Source organism: Suillus bovinus (assembly GCF_016758785.1).
Source record: "Suillus bovinus strain UH-Sbo-P2 chromosome Unknown EDB93scaffold_104, whole genome shotgun sequence".
In the NCBI taxonomy this organism is placed as follows: domain Eukaryota; kingdom Fungi; phylum Basidiomycota; class Agaricomycetes; order Boletales; family Suillaceae; genus Suillus; species Suillus bovinus.
In genome coordinates this window covers 16,109-33,408 of record NW_024542160.1, presented here as the reverse complement: position 1 = coordinate 33,408, position 17,300 = coordinate 16,109, and the positions used below count along the sequence as shown (strand labels likewise).

General features: G+C 46.8%; 6 protein-coding genes across 6 annotated transcripts; 3 read left to right on the top strand and 3 right to left on the bottom strand.

The window, feature by feature from the left end:
* The first annotated feature begins 2 nt into the window (after positions 1-2).
* EDB93DRAFT_1180098 (CGI-121-domain-containing protein) lies at positions 3-839 on the top strand. The gene is made up of 4 exons (XM_041450628.1): positions 3-223; positions 276-398; positions 456-632; positions 683-839. Exons 1-4 carry the CDS (start codon positions 47-49, stop codon positions 800-802), a joined length of 597 nt encoding a protein of 198 aa, XP_041302114.1. The 5' UTR covers positions 3-46; the 3' UTR covers positions 803-839.
* A 208-nt stretch (positions 840-1,047) lies between these two features.
* On the top strand, positions 1,048-3,368 carry EDB93DRAFT_1108380 (uncharacterized protein; the record flags this gene model as incomplete). The annotated part of the gene is made up of 4 exons (XM_041447835.1): positions 1,048-1,377; positions 1,440-1,541; positions 1,608-1,664; positions 1,719-3,368. 4 exons carry the CDS (start codon positions 1,048-1,050, stop codon positions 3,366-3,368), a joined length of 2,139 nt encoding a protein of 712 aa, XP_041302113.1.
* A 3,704-nt stretch (positions 3,369-7,072) lies between these two features.
* Positions 7,073-8,582, bottom strand: EDB93DRAFT_79509 (uncharacterized protein). The gene is made up of 5 exons (XM_041457503.1): positions 8,263-8,582; positions 8,067-8,202; positions 7,594-8,003; positions 7,401-7,541; positions 7,073-7,352 (listed from the first exon to the last, which is right to left on the bottom strand). The coding sequence occupies exons 1-5, from the start codon at positions 8,441-8,443 to the stop codon at positions 7,291-7,293; spliced, it is 930 nt and encodes a 309-aa protein (XP_041302112.1). The 5' UTR covers positions 8,444-8,582; the 3' UTR covers positions 7,073-7,290.
* Positions 8,583-8,677: 95 nt separating this feature from the next.
* Positions 8,678-9,824, bottom strand: EDB93DRAFT_79547 (uncharacterized protein). Its single transcript, XM_041457505.1, has 3 exons — positions 9,213-9,824; positions 9,019-9,150; positions 8,678-8,968 (listed from the first exon to the last, which is right to left on the bottom strand). Exons 1-3 carry the CDS (start codon positions 9,688-9,690, stop codon positions 8,862-8,864), a joined length of 717 nt encoding a protein of 238 aa, XP_041302111.1. The 5' UTR covers positions 9,691-9,824; the 3' UTR covers positions 8,678-8,861.
* Positions 9,825-11,807: 1,983 nt separating this feature from the next.
* EDB93DRAFT_1255850 (uncharacterized protein) lies at positions 11,808-12,314 on the bottom strand (the record flags this gene model as incomplete). The annotated part of the gene is made up of 3 exons (XM_041453852.1): positions 11,808-11,940; positions 12,000-12,172; positions 12,222-12,314. The coding sequence occupies 3 exons, from the start codon at positions 12,312-12,314 to the stop codon at positions 11,808-11,810; spliced, it is 399 nt and encodes a 132-aa protein (XP_041302110.1).
* Positions 12,315-14,449: 2,135 nt separating this feature from the next.
* EDB93DRAFT_79432 (laccase) lies at positions 14,450-17,139 on the top strand. The gene is made up of 13 exons (XM_041457499.1): positions 14,450-14,647; positions 14,786-15,076; positions 15,125-15,176; positions 15,228-15,296; positions 15,349-15,507; positions 15,561-15,636; positions 15,688-15,715; positions 15,766-16,486; positions 16,540-16,560; positions 16,614-16,762; positions 16,817-16,840; positions 16,892-16,956; positions 17,004-17,139. Exons 2-13 carry the CDS (start codon positions 14,913-14,915, stop codon positions 17,072-17,074), a joined length of 1,599 nt encoding a protein of 532 aa, XP_041302109.1. The 5' UTR covers positions 14,450-14,647; positions 14,786-14,912; the 3' UTR covers positions 17,075-17,139.
* The last annotated feature ends 161 nt before the right edge of the window (positions 17,140-17,300 follow it).

Sequence of the window (17,300 nt, the reverse complement as noted above, 5' to 3'; positions counted from 1 at the left end):
GAGTATGTAATGATTGTTTGGTCCTTGCTCACCGCCATTATGATCGATGGAGACATACTACTACTCTCAGTTTAATCATGCGGTCGTTCATGTCGCTCTATTCGATGATGTGACAAACGCTGCTGCTATCAGGTCTCGTATCGTTCAAGCTGCTAGAAATCCTGGTGTTGATGGGAATACTGAACGTGAAGCTGTCAACTTCGCCTTCATTGATGCACGGCTGGTAGGAACGCCGACTCCAATCTTGATACATTGTTACTGACTGCGTATCCCAGATATCAAGCCCACTTCACCTTCAGACAGCAATTTACCAGGCGCTTTTGTCAGAGGCGCAAGGCCAACTTCGGACTAAAACTGTCCATTCAGAGATACTTTGGGCGCTGAACCCCACTAATAATGTATGCGCAGCCATCTGCTCGATAATTGGTTGATTTCACTATTAAAAATGTCTTTAGATCACTGAAGCCATCCGACGATACGGGGTATCGGATGAATCGACGACACTCATTATTGTCCGTGTAGACGTCTCAGATACCCCTCATCTACAGCGTCGCATGTGCGACATTATCCAAGGGTGTATGGTTCCTTTTCAAGCGCTGGGTAAAATAACGGATTGGTCAATTATCAAAAAGGTGTGTAACAACATATCAAGGCGATATCAAGAATCTCATATCTTTTCCAGCATTATAAATTGGACTCGGAGTCAGCCTTGAAAGAGTTGCAAAGGAACCTGGATCGCGAGCGTTCCATTATCGATAATATCGTTGTAAGTTCGGTAGCAATGAAGAATGTGATGGCATGAATTCGATTACTGGTGACATCCAGCGATCACTCATACACGATGATGTCAGGTTATGATATTTTCATTTTAATACGCCATGACGAAGTAAGATGGCTAACATGGCTGACGATACAATGGTGGCTGATAATGTTATCAATGCTGGCCATACGGTCAGCCTCCAAATTCTGGACGATATATATGCACCTCCGCATCTTTTGAATGCCCAGTGAACTGCTTTCATCTTGCCATCGTCTTACTGCTTTACAATGCCCCCCACATCCACTCTCATGTTGCTTTCCGCAGTGCATTCAACCACCGTCCTCTCGGGGCCTTATGTCACTCCTTCAATCCTTTCGCCCACCGACACGACTGTCCTTACCTATGATCTTTGGAAAGGTGGCCTCGTGTGCTTCGCAGTTGCTATCGTTTCCGTCGCGGGATATTTCTACCGCCGTCGCCGCAAAGACACCATGTTCGAGTCCAAGCTTCCCGGTCTTGTACTACCAGTCATTTTGCCCCGTGATGGCTCAGTACTTTGCTCGCCGTCCGACACGCCATACGATACGGCTCTGACCCACGATCGTTCAGTACTCCAGGTGGGAAGTAATCAACTGGTCAAGCATGTTGTCCAGATGAGTTTGACGTTGTATTGTTCCAGATTCCCATGGTCCAGACTGGTACTGTGGCAACGAGCCAAGTGACTGATGATCAACTGCATGTTGGGGACGTTACGGAGGCAGACTACGATTATAGAGTTCAGGTATGCAATATAGTCTCGCATCATCATCATCATCATCATCATCAATCATTTACATTTTACTCGTAGATCTCAGTCCCTACTATCGCTATAAGTGTCACTGACGAGGATTTTATCAGTCCCTTGGTGCGTAAACCGTTTTATTTTTGACATCAGTGGCTGACTGCAGTACTTACATAGCTTTTCCAGCGCGCTCTAGACCTGTCCGAAAAGAAAGAGGACGATCATGAGGAATCTGATGACGATATCTCCGTTTACTCTTCAGAATCCGCAGAGGCCAGTCTTCATAATTTCCTGCTGTCAGAAATTGCCCGGCCACACGTAAATGTCCCAGAAATCACTTGTGAGCATTACATGACTGTCGTTGCATGCGGGTGGCCTGCCCGATCGTACAACTTTGACATTTCAGTCATCGGTACAACACTTCGGGGCGGTGCCTTCCTTACTTTACCAAGTTACCCACCCTCGCCTTTGACCCTTCCTGCTAGACCGCGTTCCACTGATGACCGCCGACATGGTCTTGTCGAAATGTCTGACTTGGCTAGTGCACTCGCGACTAAGCTTGATCATCCTTCCTCGGATATTGCTCTTCAGGCATCCGATATGTCTCCCATCCCGTCCATTGCGCGTCGTCATGGCCAAGCGGATTTCAGCAAGTACGCAGATGCTCTCAACGCGAAAAGTGGCATACCTTCGCGATGCCACCGTTCTCTTGCTGAAACGCATTCCTTCGGCGAACAGCAGGAAGGTTATCAAGATATCAACTCCCGCCTGATGGACGATCTTTTGCAGTCTATCAATGAGGAAGTCGAATTTTACAACAGCTTCAGTTGTGACGAGGATTGCGACGACATCTCTGACGACACTTATCCAGCGAGAAAACATACCTCTCCAACATGGGACTACTTAGACTTCCTCGAGGAAAAGTCTTGCTCTTTTCCCGTCCAAGAGGATGCCGACTTGCATTTGGAGCTAAATAGCTGCAACGAGCAACTTTCTCCGATGCCTGACTATCCAGGCTGCCTAACTGACGAAAAGAACATTTTAGGGTTTTTCGAGGGCCGCGTGCTAAGTTCTGTTTCCAAAGAGGGTGAGTACGGTACCGACGACGAGCTCACATCGAACCTTCAGCAGCTCTCCATTGAAGAATCAGAAACATCTCTAAACCATATCTCTGGTGGTACCTCAGGGTCCGCGATTCTCGACCTTATACGACTTCTGGACGAACAGATTGACTACCACAAACAGCCTGTCCATGGTTCAATTCCAGAAGTCAACAACGATGGCTTCGACCTCCTTCGGTTTGTCAATGAGGACTTGCGACTATCCGCGGATGACAAGTGCCCAATTGTCAACTTTGAGCGTGATGACGATTGCGACGATGATAATTACACCAGGTTTCTATCGACTGCGTCTCATTCGAAGTCCTCGTTGTCGGAAAGTGAAGATGGGTCTGTTGACGATTACGGCTCGACTCCCTCCCTGGCGTCCGTCTCGGATATAGACTCAGATGATGATGAAGTCATCATCGCTCCGATAACAGGTTGCATCGGACCCTTTCCCCCTGGTTCTAACCACCGTCGCTCGCCCGCCGGATGCTTCTTTGTCACCCCCGCCACTCCAACTCGATCCAGCTGCCTGATTGACGCATTCTCGCGCATTGATGCCGCTAATGGTGAGCTGCGAACGCAGTGGTTCATTGGGGACTGGGTTCCATTCACCGACGAACAACATTTGTCTGGAATCCCGACCAATCTCAATCTCGCGTCTAAGGAATTCTCGCAGCTCGACCTCGATATTCGATTCAGCGACAATTCCACGATACCTTAGAGTCCTGTATCGAGGGCGAGGAGTCCCTGTGGAGCTGGATCGATGGAGCATAGTGTCAAGAGCACATCTTGATCCCTAGACTTCCACATGTCTACTGTCGACCTTCACCCCCAGTTTCAACCCTGACGCGACATTGGATTACATGCCGTCACTTTCCAGCAGCAGAATTTCTCGAACTTGTACCGTATCGGGTTTTATTTGCGTCTCAGTCTCGATATTCTACAGAAAACGACAAAACCCCATACTCTTGTTCTTTCTACATCTTGGTCGCCTTTCTCTATTCATCTTCAACATTCCTGGATAACTTGATGACTCCTCCATTTATTTTTGATCTTGTCAGTTTTATTGTTTTACTTTACAGCACCGCGAGACCCTTCTATCCCTGTCTATCGTAAGATCTCTAGCTCCCATCTCGTTTACACTTCGCTCACCATCTCTCCGATTGTTCGCAGTATTATCATACCCCCCACGCACTTGCGTCATCACCCTTGTAAGGCTTCCTGAACCTTGCATCTTCCTACCATGCTTACCACTTTTTGCGCTGTGGTTCTTGGCAGTTTATTCTTGCAGTCGTCAGTTCATTTTGTAGCACTCCAACATGTCATCACGTCATCATCTTTGTAAAGTTTTCTAGTTATCACGCCTTCTATGACTTACCCCTGGTTTCTTATATAGCTCCAATCATTTGCAATTTCATTTGGCAGCAGGATCCAAATGCCATACCTTGGATCCTCGTGATGTACCTGATACCTCGCATTTTCTTCTCTGGTCGTTCAAGGCCACCTTCGCAGCCCTGATTATCTTTGCAGTCTCCGCAAAACATGCATGACAAGCCTCCCTCTTGACGACAACATCATGCGTGATGTTTCCGTGGCCTTGTGCTGATTTATCGCACGGCCCCGATAATTTCTGATCATTGTTGCAGACTTGCTTCCATTCGCAGTTCAGCAGAATATGATATCTCAACCTACCCCTGCTTCCTGCCCTCCTTGTGTGGTTCCAAATGCTCGTGCTCTCAGAAGCTCATCGCACTTTCTTGAACCATTTTGATTGGTCACGGATATCCTCTTCTCTTCTGGAGTTTAGCGACGTACGATATCCCAGCATACCCTTGTCTTTCTTCCGTCGTCCTTGCATGGACTGAAATGCTCGCGGCTCTTTAACAACTTGCCATACTTCGGTTGGTCATAGATATTTTCCTATCTTCCGTCGCAGTTCAGCACCACAGCACCACATGATATCCCAGCCTGCACCTCGTGATCTCCTGGTCCACCCTTGCCTTCCGTCGCCCTTGCATGTTTTCAAATTCCCGTGGCACCTACGCGCTCACGGCACTTTCTCTAACCACTCCAGCTGGCGGTATATATCATATCCTTATCTTCCCCCACTGCGCAACTTACCATCACCGTTGTCTTATCCCACTCTTGCTTTGCCGTCCCCTCTTTTCTGCCAGTATGCAACAGTCGGCAATATTTTCTAATGTCAGGTGCGATCTTCCTCGTAACCATGCATGGTCGCTCTTGTCTCCGGGTGTTCATGATCTACCCTACCCTATAATAGCAGCCGGCTTTAATGTACGACATTCACTACCACTATCATTCATCGACGATGGCGTCCCATGACATGGCATGTCTACCATCCTCGTAGCGATTTGCAGAATAGCATGGTGTACACGACCGGCTGCTGCGACCCTTCACATTCCATGAAAACCTTTGATGGCTTGTTCCGACCACCGAGTCCTTCGCGACCTTCATGACTTTAACGACTTCAACGACTTCAACGACTTTCATGACTTTCACGACTTACACCTTTGCGACTTGTCAACACTCCTATGACCTTGCATGTCGCGCGCCCTGCGTGACGATCCGCCCAACGCGTTCTTCCTGCCGCGGGCTTCGTGTAACAAGTCGCTCAGCCGCATGAAATGCGAGCGTTTCATGGCCCGCTGATTTTATGACCTTGCCAGATTCTCATACCTCGAGACTGTTCGCAGCTTACTTTGCCCCTTCAACACACCATGACCTGCTGCAAATACTGGTACGTCAACAACTACTATACTATACGATTTGCTTTAATACGTCTCCTGCAGTTCGGCGAATTGCACCATTCACCTCAACTCCATCATGACTGCGAGACCATTCCATCCACTTCGGACTGCTACAAACATTGGTACGTGAAAATTACTATGTTATAATCTCCTTCTAATTCACTGCCTGCAGTTCGGCGACTTGCACCCTTTTTAATTTACTTCAACTTCAACTTCACAACTTCTTTCTATTTTACTTTTCTCCTCCTATGGCAGCACCTTTACAATTTTGCGAATGTGATTATCCTGCTACCAAGTCATGGCGTGAATGAGTTTATTCGGTTTGATATTTGGCGACGGAGACTTTGATAGGATTTCTGACCTTGTAAGGTACACTGTCACTTGAAGCGTCAAAAATTATATTATACAAACATGTTAACATAGACTCGTGACCAAAACATCCATAGAGCCTCGCACCAGCTCTACAGCCGCGCTTTTCCCATCCTGACATAGTGAGGCGCTGAAGCATCGCGAACCAGTCGCCCTTTGGCACAAGGGGGCCAGATAACCACCCTTGCAACTATGCAGCAATTTCCCCTAGAGACAGTATATATATATTGAGGTATGCAACTATACAAAATCGTACCCTTCGCTGGTCCAAAAGGCTCAAACCCAACTATGTGGATAATTGTGCTGAGAAGATGCCCATTGGAAAATAGTATTCTAATCGCAATGTCTGAGAGGGCCCTGTAAGGCTGGGTTTGAGTTCGAAAGGAGATTGTGAACCTAAATGCCAATAGGCGTAATGAGAGTAAGGCGACACAAAGTGAGAATATGCGGCAGGGATACGTTTCTGAGGCTTCTGTGAGAACGTTGGAGCGGGAAAGGACTGGGTAAATTCGCTATCGATATCAAAATGTACATGTGTAGATATAGTCGCGAACCGTAAGGATCCTCGGGTACGAATCGGCCAATGATTAGGGAAAGCGGATGCTGAAGGGAGTGGCGTTGAGAGCACAAGGTAAGAGTACGAGAGACTGAATGTGTGGCGTTATGAAAGAGTTCGGTTTGGTGAAACAACGAGAGTTTTGGTGACGGTAGGCTATTGACAGTTTCGGTACGCCGCTCATTCACGTTATCTATTGTCTGATTGTTCCGAGTATCAACTGTTTACCGTGACAGTCTCACAGTCTGCTTCATACGGCCACGTGCAGACGCTTGCCAACCTCGTGGACGAGTGGTCGCCTGTGATGTGTTGGGGACACAAGGAGGATGGAATTCCGTACTGTCATGCTGGTAGGGTACATCCATACTTACGATGATGCGGCATTGACACTTTTTAAAAGGGACAAGCGATCACCCGCTACCGGATGTGAAGATGGACTGCTTTTATGCTGGTTCCAGTGCCGGGTCTCTCGTACCCCTCTCATGGAACGAGAAGTATGCTGTCTACCAATTTGAAGTCCGGTTCAAACTTAAACTAAAAAGGTTTTGAGGAGTCCCTTCAAACGTGACCACCAAGGGTCCAGTTCAGGTCCGAACTGTTTTAGTATTTTTTCATAGGTGCGACGAACAAGATACGATCATGTTAACGATCAAGTTCGTTTGGATACCTGCACCAATGGATTCCTACTATCTTTTCTGTGCCACACGTTGGGCATTCAGAAACTTCTGTTTGTCACCGCCGCTCCTTCTTGTACTGACTTTTGACCGTTTGAATAATACCAGAATTTTCGACGAAAAGTTATGCGCGGCATTTGGTGTCTGTGATTGCTCGCGTATGCAATTTGTAGAAACGTAACAGGCCTCAAGGGTTTCAGTCATAGACTAAACATTTACGGAACCTCACACCAGCCGTGCTCTTCCCATCAGGACGCGGCGCCGAAGCAAAAAGAACTAGCTGTTCTTTGGCACGGCAGGGCCAAATAACCACCCTCGCAACCATGCAGCAAATCCACCTAAAAACGTTATAAACATTGAAGTGTTGCAACTACACAAAATCATACCCTTCTTTGGTCTCAAGGCTTTAAAGCCAACTATATGAAGAATCGCGAGAAGAAACCCCAGGTCATCATCAGCAAATGGCATGCTAATGACAATGCGCGAGATAGCCCGCACGAGGTTTGGATGCTGCTCGTCGATGTTCCCTGTATCGTGTGAGATTAGTTCCGTAACGGTCAAAGTTCTATTCGGGCACACCAATGGTCACGAGAATATGTTTAAGACCAGACTTGAGAGAACCTGTGAGACTTGAGAGAGACTCCCTGCTCACTCCAAGCTTGCAGACGACCTGCAGGAAACACTCCTCGACGCGGTCAAGAATCGTGTTGATCATGGTCATGCGTTTCTCATGACCGGGAGCTTCGTCAGGTGATGGAAACTGTTCTTTATGCTCTTCGAATGAGACACTGAAAGTGTCTCTGAGGTCTTTTGATACGGTGTAGAGAGGAATGCTGCGTTGTTCTGCAGCTTCTTTGACGACTTGGTAGAGTGTCGTAGCCGTGCTGATGACGCTATCCACAGATTTCCTCCATTCCCTTATCTTGTCGGACGGATAGAATTCATCGGCACGCTGGAAGAATTCGTCTATACGCGTCTGGATATCTGGACTGAGACCAGCAACCTTATCTCAGTAGGAATTTCCAGCATTTTGAAAGTGTGCTCCACTGTACAGTGTGTGTGCTGAAGCAGGCAACGATCCAAGTTTTTTCGTCAAGTTGCCGATCGTTGCAGCGCCTTGACGAATGACCAGGTGATTAAATCGACCATATAATGCACCTGCGAATTGCGATGGCTTGTCAAAAAGCGCTGTCGATCATTTCTGAGCATCAGTACATGATTCCAAACAGTGATCTTGGCTGTACTCACACTTTCTCACTTGTCCTAGATTAAAATGCAGTGTTCGTCGTAAGATAAGAGTGCGACAAGCCCGTCTCAGTGGCGCTTTTGTCAGAGGAATGAATCTTTCAATGTCGCCGGGAGTAACTGGTCGTAGGGTTGATGTCAGAGTAGAGAGGCGCCTTGACTGCATTGCAGTAGCACCATACATTACAAGGCACTACAGAACCATGCACTAGTATATATATATAACGACCTATGCGATTCAATTCACCAAGTCACTTAGGTAACAAGTTGATAACCGATTTGTTCCATGATCCACGATGCATGACATGCAGTATCGGCACATTCAATTTAAGCCTCGAGGGTGCGTGTACATCAAACACTACAGTACTGTGAGTGCAGGGGACTCGAAGAAACCAAATGGACCCACACGATTCATATCAGCTACCCAAATTCCCCCAGGCCACAGACATGATCTGATCAGAGTGCTTCCTCCTATGAACATGTGACGCTGACTAACGAGCGACAAAAATCATATGCGTAAGTACATAATATATTTGCACAAACGTAACAGGCCTCGACTCTCGAGGATTTCAGTCATGGACGAACCTCGCACCGCACCAGCTCTACAGCCGCGCTCCTACCATGGCGGAGCGCTGAAGTATCGCGAACCAGCTGCCCTTCGGCACGGCGGGGCCAAACAACCACCCTTGCAACCACGCAGCAATTCCACCTAGAACATTATGAATATTGATATGTTACAACTACACAAAAAAACCGTACCCTTCATTGGTCCCAAAGGCCCAAACCCAACTATGCGGAGAATCGTGAAAAGAAGACCTTCGGCAAATAGCATGCTAATCACAATGCCCGAGAGGGCCCAAACAAGGTGTGGATGCTGCTCGCTAACGTCTCCTGTATCATCGTTTGAGATTAGGTTGTCAACATTCCGGAACAGTCATTTATTTATGACACACCAATAGTCACCACAACGTGTTTAAGACCAGTCTTCAGAGAACCTGTGAGACTTTCGAGAGGCTCCCTGCTCACTCCAAGCTTGCCGACGACCTTCAGGAAACACTCCTCGATACGATCAAGAACTGTGTTGATCATTGCCATGCGCTTCTCATGACCGGGAGCTTCATCTGGGGGTGGAAACTGTTCCTTGAGCTCTTCAAATAGGACACTGAAGGTGTTTCCAAGGTCTTTCAATACGGTGTAGAGAGGAATGCCGCGATGTTCTGCGGCTTCTTTGGTGACTTGGTAGAGTGTCGTAGCTGTGCTGCCGACGCTATCCACAGACTTCCTTAATTCCGTTATCTTGTTGGAGGGATAGAGTTCACCGGCACGCTGGAAGAATTCACCTGTACACGCCTGGATATTTGGACCGAGACCGGCAACCTTGTCCCAGCAGGATTTTCCAGCTTTTTGAAAGTGTGATCCACCGTACAGCATGTGTGCTGGCAACGATCCAAGTTGTTTTGTCAAGCTGCCGACGGTTGCAGCGCCTTGATGAATGACTAGGTGATCAACATGACCATATAACGCGCCCGCGACTTGCGATGGCTTGTCAAAAAGTGCTGTCGATCATTTCTGAGATGAGTAAAAACCATAATGTCGGCTGTACTCACACTTTCTCACTACTCCCCATCCTTGTCCTATATTAAAATGCAACGTTTGTTGTTGCAACAAACCTGTCTCTGCGACGCCTGTGTCAGAGGAATTTTCTTTGACGTCGCTGGAAGTAGCTGGTGGTAGCGTTGATGCTAGAGTAGAGAGCCACTTCATCGCAGTAGTGCTGGAATAGACGACCGTTGGCTCACTGCAGTGCAAGACATACGTAAGGACCGGGGTTCACACGCCAGGAAGAGGAATAGTACATTGCCAACTACACTATCTTGCCCTGGCAAATTCCCATCTATACTAGATCGCCGGTTGCCTCGGAATTGATGACAGAATTGAGAATCAACAAGTGAAGTGATGAGAGAAATGCGTAAGTTAGATTGAAGTTAACATCGAGAAAATCAACTCTGGACTCCTCAGCTTCTATCGAGGAGCCATTCTTAGCGGTGAACGCACGTCCTGTGAGGTTCATTAAGAGACTTTGATCTAAGATCAACTCATTTAGCAGGTATTGCAGCAGAGTACTTGATGGCAGCAACTGTAGGGTCAGTGAATGAACTTGTTCAAGCATGACTTGGCAGCGGACGACCAATATGGTCCTGAAAGCGCGAGATTTTAGAGGGTGATCTTTGGCAACTCTAGCATGAAACCCCCTGCTTCCTAAGTTGCGTATGCAGCCTGTTTGTCTTGTCCACTAGATATTTAGTTGACCCTTAACCGAAAAGCCCTGTGCGTAGGTCTGAACACTTGGCGCTGGGTGAGTCAGTGCGATGAAGATAGCGCAAACACTCACGAGTAGGCATGTTTACACAGTAATATTCAGCATTTAATTACAAATACAACGCACCCCGGAGTTTTTGATGTCAGGGATTAAACACCTACGGCATTGAAGTCACTTAAGCGTCATGGCTAGGCGCCTAAAGTATCGCAAACCGGGACCAATCAAAGGTATGTTTTTATATGGCTGTGGCACTGAGCAGCCCATTGATGTGATGGTTTTAGGAAGTATTGCTGCATGGTTGCAAACGTGGTTATTTGGCCCGGCTGTTCCAGCGGGTAACTAATGGCCCAACCCCAAGTATACGGAGGGCTGTGCTAAGATGAAACCACAGTGCAAATAGCAAGCAAATCGCAATGCACAAGAGAATCCATGCAAGCCATGCAAACTGGGGGTTCTGTTCATAAAGGTCATCTGTATCATTTATTATCTATCATCAACGTTACAGAACCGTTCAATACTTGTGACATACCAATGATCCCAAAAATTTGTCGAATACCAGACATGAGAGATTTCGTGTGATTTTTAGGACTTCTTCACTGGATCCGTACCTGATGCCAACCCGTAGAAAACTCTCCTCGACGCGATCAAGAGCTGTATTGATCATGAGGGTATGATGCTCGTGACTGGGAGCCTAAAGTGACCGTGTAACATTTCTGCAACTTGCGACGACTTGTCGAAATATGTCGCTGTTGATACTTTATTATTAAATGATTGAAGAACGGTAGCTACAGATGCTACTCACACTTCATTGGTCCCCATCCTTTCCCGAGACGAAATAAAGTCTGTTCTCATGAAGAACAAGAGTGCGGTGGCATACCACCTTCAGTGGCCGCCTCTACTAAATTTTCGTTGCTGTAGAACAAGTACTTTCGTCGTCGCTGGAAGCGACAGGTCGGAGTGCCAATGCAATAAATGCTAGAGTAGTGAACCGCATCGCAGTACTACTACTCAAAACTTAGTACAGCTTTGATCATACCCTACCAGGACCTTCAGACAAGAGGGAAGGCCATGGACTGCTTGACTGGGTTGGATCAGAGCGCTCGACACTAGGCTCAAGCACATTTACAAGGTGAAATCTGGAATACACTTGAGGTATAAAAAAAATGTCTTCGAAGTACAAACGTAAAACCGACCCCAAGCGTTTTCAATGTCATGAAGCAGACGACTGCTAAAGCTCGAACAACTTCAGCGACACTTGAAGCTTTGTATCGATCATGGCTAGGCGCTGGAGCATCGAAAACTGGCTACCGTTTGGGATGGTGCCACTGAATATCCAAGTTGAAACCATGCCGCGGTTCCACCTAAGATATCAATGATGTCACGGTGCCGCTCACCATCGCAGAAATATACAAAAACATACCTTTGATTGGTCCTCGTGGTCCAAATCCAAATAAGTGGAGAAGTTGGCTCTCGGGTAACAATAAGGGGTAGAACGCTGATGAGCAAGAGGGTATGGGCAATGTCAGGATGCTGTTCAACAAGGTCTCCTGTATCATTTAATATTATGTCGTCGAAGTTCCAAAACAGCCGATGCTGTTGAACGATGAACAAACTTGAGAGAACCAGAGTGGCTTTCAATAACTTTGCTCGGTGCGGTCAAGAGCCGTGCCGCGCCAATCGTGATTGTACGGTTGTCATGACCAGGAGTCTCGTCAGGTGGTGGGAGCATCTCCATAAGCTCTTTGAATAGGATGAAGATATCCGCATCAGGTACAGTAGTCCGTACTCACATTTCACCGCTCCCCATCCCTTTCCTAAAATTAACTTGATGCCGGTCGTATAAAAATGCGACCTACCTTCTTCGATGATGTTTTTGTCGGACTCAGAGGAACAGCAAAACCCTGCGATGTATATTATGTGACTATGCGCCAAATGGTGAGAATGAATGTGTTGACATCAGGACGAAGCGAGGAGTTTGAAATGGGGCACTAGCAAAATGCTGCGTCACTGCTGCGACTGCCACGACTGGACTGCTGCGCGGCATTTTCCGAATTTGCGCTAGTATACATGTACAGTGTACACTATGACTTATATAGAGCAGCAAATTGACAAAATACACTCGTTTCTTGCTGGTCACATACTCTGGACTCTGATTGCTGCCTTGAAGGACTTTACATGATTAATATAAACTCACTTGGTTATCATTGTCTTGAACTGTGTTGCTGGAGACTAATCTACAGTGTGTTTCAACTTCCGAGCCCCAATTTCAAACTTGTGTGATACGCAAATCCACCATTGAAGTATTTGTTCCAATGCGAGTCTGCAATACTATGATGTGCAAAATAACTGCTGAAGGATGTATTATATAGCTCGAGTGTATTTTCAGCAAGTATAGTCGCAGCTCCTTGTCGCAGTCGTCGCGGGCGCCATATCGCAGCACTTGCCAAATATGGAAAGAAGGTGCCCGCGACGACCGCGACAAGTGCTGCGACACTCGTCAGTAACTCATATTCAATTCCAAATCAAGCTGACTTGGTGGCTTGAGCAACTATAGCTACTATTATCCTACTAATACAGCACTCTCAACAACACTGGGCTAACAGGCATCGAGAAGGCGATAAGGGAGGCTGAGAATTGGCAAGATAGTTTTCGAACATGGTGTATGTGTCTTGGACTCGGAATCATTGTTTCTGATGAGTCAACTTGCTAAATCATCACACGTCCTGCCACAATCCTGCCATACTCAAAACGACAATTGTGATCATGCCTGCCCCACTACTCATATGCTACGCCTAATAAAAAGTTAGCATGTTCAGCCGCCAATCCTCATGCACATGCAACTGTGGGGCTGTAAACAGGTGTCACTGGACTGATTGGACCTCAGGCCTCAGGAGCGACAGGTGAAAAAAATCCCATAGAGGACCGGGAACGCGAAGAAAGGTGCCATTGACCGCCAATCAGATCTAGACTTGAGACAAATGCCCGCAACTACGCAGTTGCTCATTGAAAAAATAACATAATATGTGGAGAATCTAGACTACAATACAATATGAAAGATTGTTTAGTAACAAGATAGTTGTTTGAGAGACTTGACTTGCAGACCGGGACTACTACGAATCTCGATGATATCACCCAACCGTGACTCTAGGAGCGTGGATATACATGTAAGGAATTGGAGCACCCTCGAGTCCATGGGTCGTATGGAGGACAAGTACTGGGAGGTTCCAGTAATTAGCAGTAAGTGAGTGTAGTTGATGCGCACTCAAGTTTAGGAACACTGCAGCAGTGGTCACTGCGGCACTTGCCGCAGCAGCGGCGCAGAAATGCCCGTTTGAAATCTGGGTAACATTACTTGTCAACAGCGCAAACTCATGCCAGTCTCCAACAATCCATCATGCCAGAGCACTAATCATTCATCGATGAATCGGGATAATGTGAAAATGTGCCTACATCAGCAATTTCAAAGGTATGACAATAATGGCCGTCTTGTCGCGAGAATGGAAGAATCTTTCTGGGGCCAAAGTACAACGTGTCTCATGATATGAGGCATTGTATCTCGAGCAGCGTGCGATAAAGAACTCATGGTTGAAACTTACAGTCCCAGCGAGAACAGCATGACACCTCAAACTCCTCGTGGCAGTATATATATGCTGTGACACGTTTATAACGTGGTAAGGTTAGTATGACGCTCAGATTCAAAATTACTTTGTGTTGCATTGATGACGTGTCATAGAGAAGACTTAGAGAAGTGATGTTGAGGTGTTGATTGTCAAGCTACTACCGACGAGCCAAACGGGTTAGCGTCGAATCTCGATCCTTGCTTCTATCCCTCTTTCTCCATGGCTTCCTCAGTCGAGCTATGCGGAGCTAGGTCCAAGCCATCATCATAGGTCTGGCTCACGAGAGTCTGAGGAAATGTTAAGCACATTCCTAGTTATAGTCACCCCAGCGGCAGCCCGGTAACATCAACCTCACTATCAGCTTGCTGTATTTGAGGGAGAGGCACCACCAGTGATTTGTACTGGAGAGTCGGTTCAAGCTGTTGTGATATTCTAGCACACGCCTGGGGTCAGTTGCCCATTTCGTCGTCCGAGTTATTTTGGATTGTGTCCCAGTCATGGCCCGTGACATGGCACGTCCTTGATACCTCATTGTCAAATTGTCGATGACTGTCCTAGAATTACGCTGCTGACATGTTAATAACAGGGACACTGAGATACCGAACACTTCAAGGCTATCTACTGCTGAAAGATAAAAGCTGCGAGAACACTATAATATTTCCCTACTTCCTATTACTCTTGCTAACGCCAGCGTTGCTATCATCGTGAACACGATGTTCATCTTGCTGCTAGTTGTTTCTCTCGTTTCATTGATTGACGCTACATCCGTCTCATCTCGCTCACAGTCATACCCACTATCTCAGCCCGCTGTAACTGGTCCCAAAACTAGAATGGTCATAGGTAATAGACTCATCGCTCCTGATGGCTTCCCCCGCAAGTTAGTTTATTATCACAGCACTCAAGACTCATTCCTGATTTCTGACAGCGCAAGTCTCGTTGATGGCACATTTCCTGGACCTTTGGTCACAGCCCAGAAGGTGGAATTTTATTGGTCTCCTTGTCGGGCGCCAGTGCCAACCTCACAATAGGGAGATCACTTTGATATTGAGGTGGTCAACATGCTCAAGGGTGATGGGATGTTCGAGTTTACCAGTGTCGTAAGCAGTGTCAAATCGTCGATGTTGTCCAAGCTGACCTTATTTATGGCAGCACTGGCATGGTATTTTCCAGAATAAGACGAACTATGCCGATGGGACGGCCAACGTCACACAATGCCCCATCATGCCGAACCATTCATTTTTATACTCTTTCTCCGCCCAGAACCAGACGGGCACCTACTGGTATCACAGTCATTATTCTGTTCAATATGCAAGTATCACTCCAACTTTGTATGTGCAGTAGAGGACTGACCTATGGAACAGTGCGATGGTGTGAGGGGACCCCTGGTAATCTATGATCCTCAAGATCCTTATGCAGACATGTATGATGTTGACGATGGTGAGCGAAAAATTGATTCATATGAACCTTTTGACCATCATGTGTTTTCAGCTAGTACCGTGATCACGCTTGCCGACTGGTGAGTTTCACGAACATGGGTAATCTGCCAGATTGAGTCAGGATCGCCAGGTATCATGGTGTATCCCCCGGCTTGCGCAGCCAGGTGACTTTGGCTAAGTCTATGCTCATCAACGGACTCGGTCGCTCTGCTCAAAAACCCAAGGCTGATCTCGCTGTAATCAATGTTGAGCAGGGAAAGCGATATCGCTTTCGTCTGGTTCAAATATCATGTGACGCCAACGTATTGTTCTCCATCGATGGCCACAACTTAACTGTCATCGAAGCGGATGGACAACTGACAGAATCTCTGGTGGTAGACCAACTCCAGATTTTTGCAGGTCAGCGCTACTCTGTGGTTCTAGTAGCCGATCAGCCGGTGAATAACTACTGGGTGCGCAGTATTCCTAACTCAAATGGTACCTACGATGGTTCTGCCATCCTACGATACAAATATGCCCCAGAGGTCGAACCGACTACGGTCAATACTTCATGCATGAACCCGTTGAAAGAGACCGATTTGCATGCTCTGATCAATCCAGGTGCTCCCGGAAAACCAGTGTATGGTGATGCAGATATCAACCTGACCCTCGAGGTTTCCTTCAATGCCTCAAGTTTCCAGTGGTCTGTCAATAATGTGCCATTCAAATCTCCTTACGATCCTATCCTATCCCAAATTCTTAATGAGACTGGAGATGCTTCTCAGCTGCAAACAAATGGGAGTGTGTACCTTATCGAGGCCAATAAAGTGGTAGAGTTGACGATGAAACTAGGAATAGCTCCAGGTGGACCTGTACGTCTTTTCCATTCATTCGATATTTACGTGATTGATGTATATTGTACTAGCATCCTATACACCTTCATGGGGTAAGTTTTCTGTGGCTTCGGGGGCATGTCTGGCTCGTACTCATGATTATTAGCATGCATTTGATGTAGTACAGAGCGCGGACAGCAGTACTTTCAACTACGCAAACCCTGTTCGGCGCGATGTGGTCAGTGCTGGGTCCGATGGGCAACACACGGTGATTCGATGGATCACCGACAATCCTGGCCCTTGGTTCATACATTGGTGTGACATCATTTTTATCGAGCTGTCAAAAAGGTGCTGACTCTGAACCACCAGTCATATCGACTGGCACCTTGATGAGTATGTGTATAAATCTTCCCGGTAACGAAATGGCTAATCCTTCAAATCCAGGGGTTTTGCCGTGGTAATGGCGGAAAGCCCCCAAGATACTAGCCGACATATAAACCCCGTGCCCGGTAGGTCATACATCAAGAATCTGTTATATTGCTGAACTGCTTTACAGAGGAATGGTATAACTTATGTCCAATCTACCACTATTACACGGAAGTTGAGGGAGGTTTAGATCTTTATTGAACAATCCTCGATTCTCACATTAGTGAGGAGGACTCTAGTCCTGCTAATAAGGATGTTATTTAATGATTTTATTTCGTACGCAAGATGTACAACAAACACGTTATGGATCCATGGTAACACCGGGATTGTTTCAATAGAATGGATTGCTTTTGGTTGTAAGGTAGAACCTTGCACAAACGTCACGTGATAAGTGTGATAAAGCGTACAAAAGCGATGAATGTGTATA

Coding starts and splice junctions, on each gene's coding strand:
- EDB93DRAFT_79432 (XM_041457499.1), top strand. CDS start 14,913: ATGTTCATCTTGCTGCTAGTTGTTTCTCTCGTTTCATTGATTGACGCT. Junction 15,716..15,765: donor GTGATCACGCTTGCCGACTG/GTGAGTTTCACG, acceptor CAGGATCGCCAG/GTATCATGGTGTATCCCCCG. Junction 16,487..16,539: donor GAATAGCTCCAGGTGGACCT/GTACGTCTTTTC, acceptor ATATTGTACTAG/CATCCTATACACCTTCATGG.
- EDB93DRAFT_79547 (XM_041457505.1), bottom strand. CDS start 9,690: ATGCTGTACGGTGGATCACACTTTCAAAAAGCTGGAAAATCCTGCTGG. Junction 9,151..9,212: donor ACACGTTGTGGTGACTATTG/GTGTGTCATAAA, acceptor ACGATGATACAG/GAGACGTTAGCGAGCAGCAT. Junction 8,969..9,018: donor GCCTTTGGGACCAATGAAGG/GTACGGTTTTTT, acceptor ATAATGTTCTAG/GTGGAATTGCTGCGTGGTTG.
- EDB93DRAFT_1180098 (XM_041450628.1), top strand. CDS start 47: ATGGAGACATACTACTACTCTCAGTTTAATCATGCGGTCGTTCATGTC. Junction 224..275: donor CCTTCATTGATGCACGGCTG/GTAGGAACGCCG, acceptor TGCGTATCCCAG/ATATCAAGCCCACTTCACCT. Junction 633..682: donor ATTGGTCAATTATCAAAAAG/GTGTGTAACAAC, acceptor TATCTTTTCCAG/CATTATAAATTGGACTCGGA.
- EDB93DRAFT_79509 (XM_041457503.1), bottom strand. CDS start 8,443: ATGTATGGTGCTACTGCAATGCAGTCAAGGCGCCTCTCTACTCTGACA. Junction 8,004..8,066: donor CCTGCTTCAGCACACACACT/GTACAGTGGAGC, acceptor TGCTGGTCTCAG/TCCAGATATCCAGACGCGTA. Junction 7,542..7,593: donor ACATATTCTCGTGACCATTG/GTGTGCCCGAAT, acceptor CACACGATACAG/GGAACATCGACGAGCAGCAT.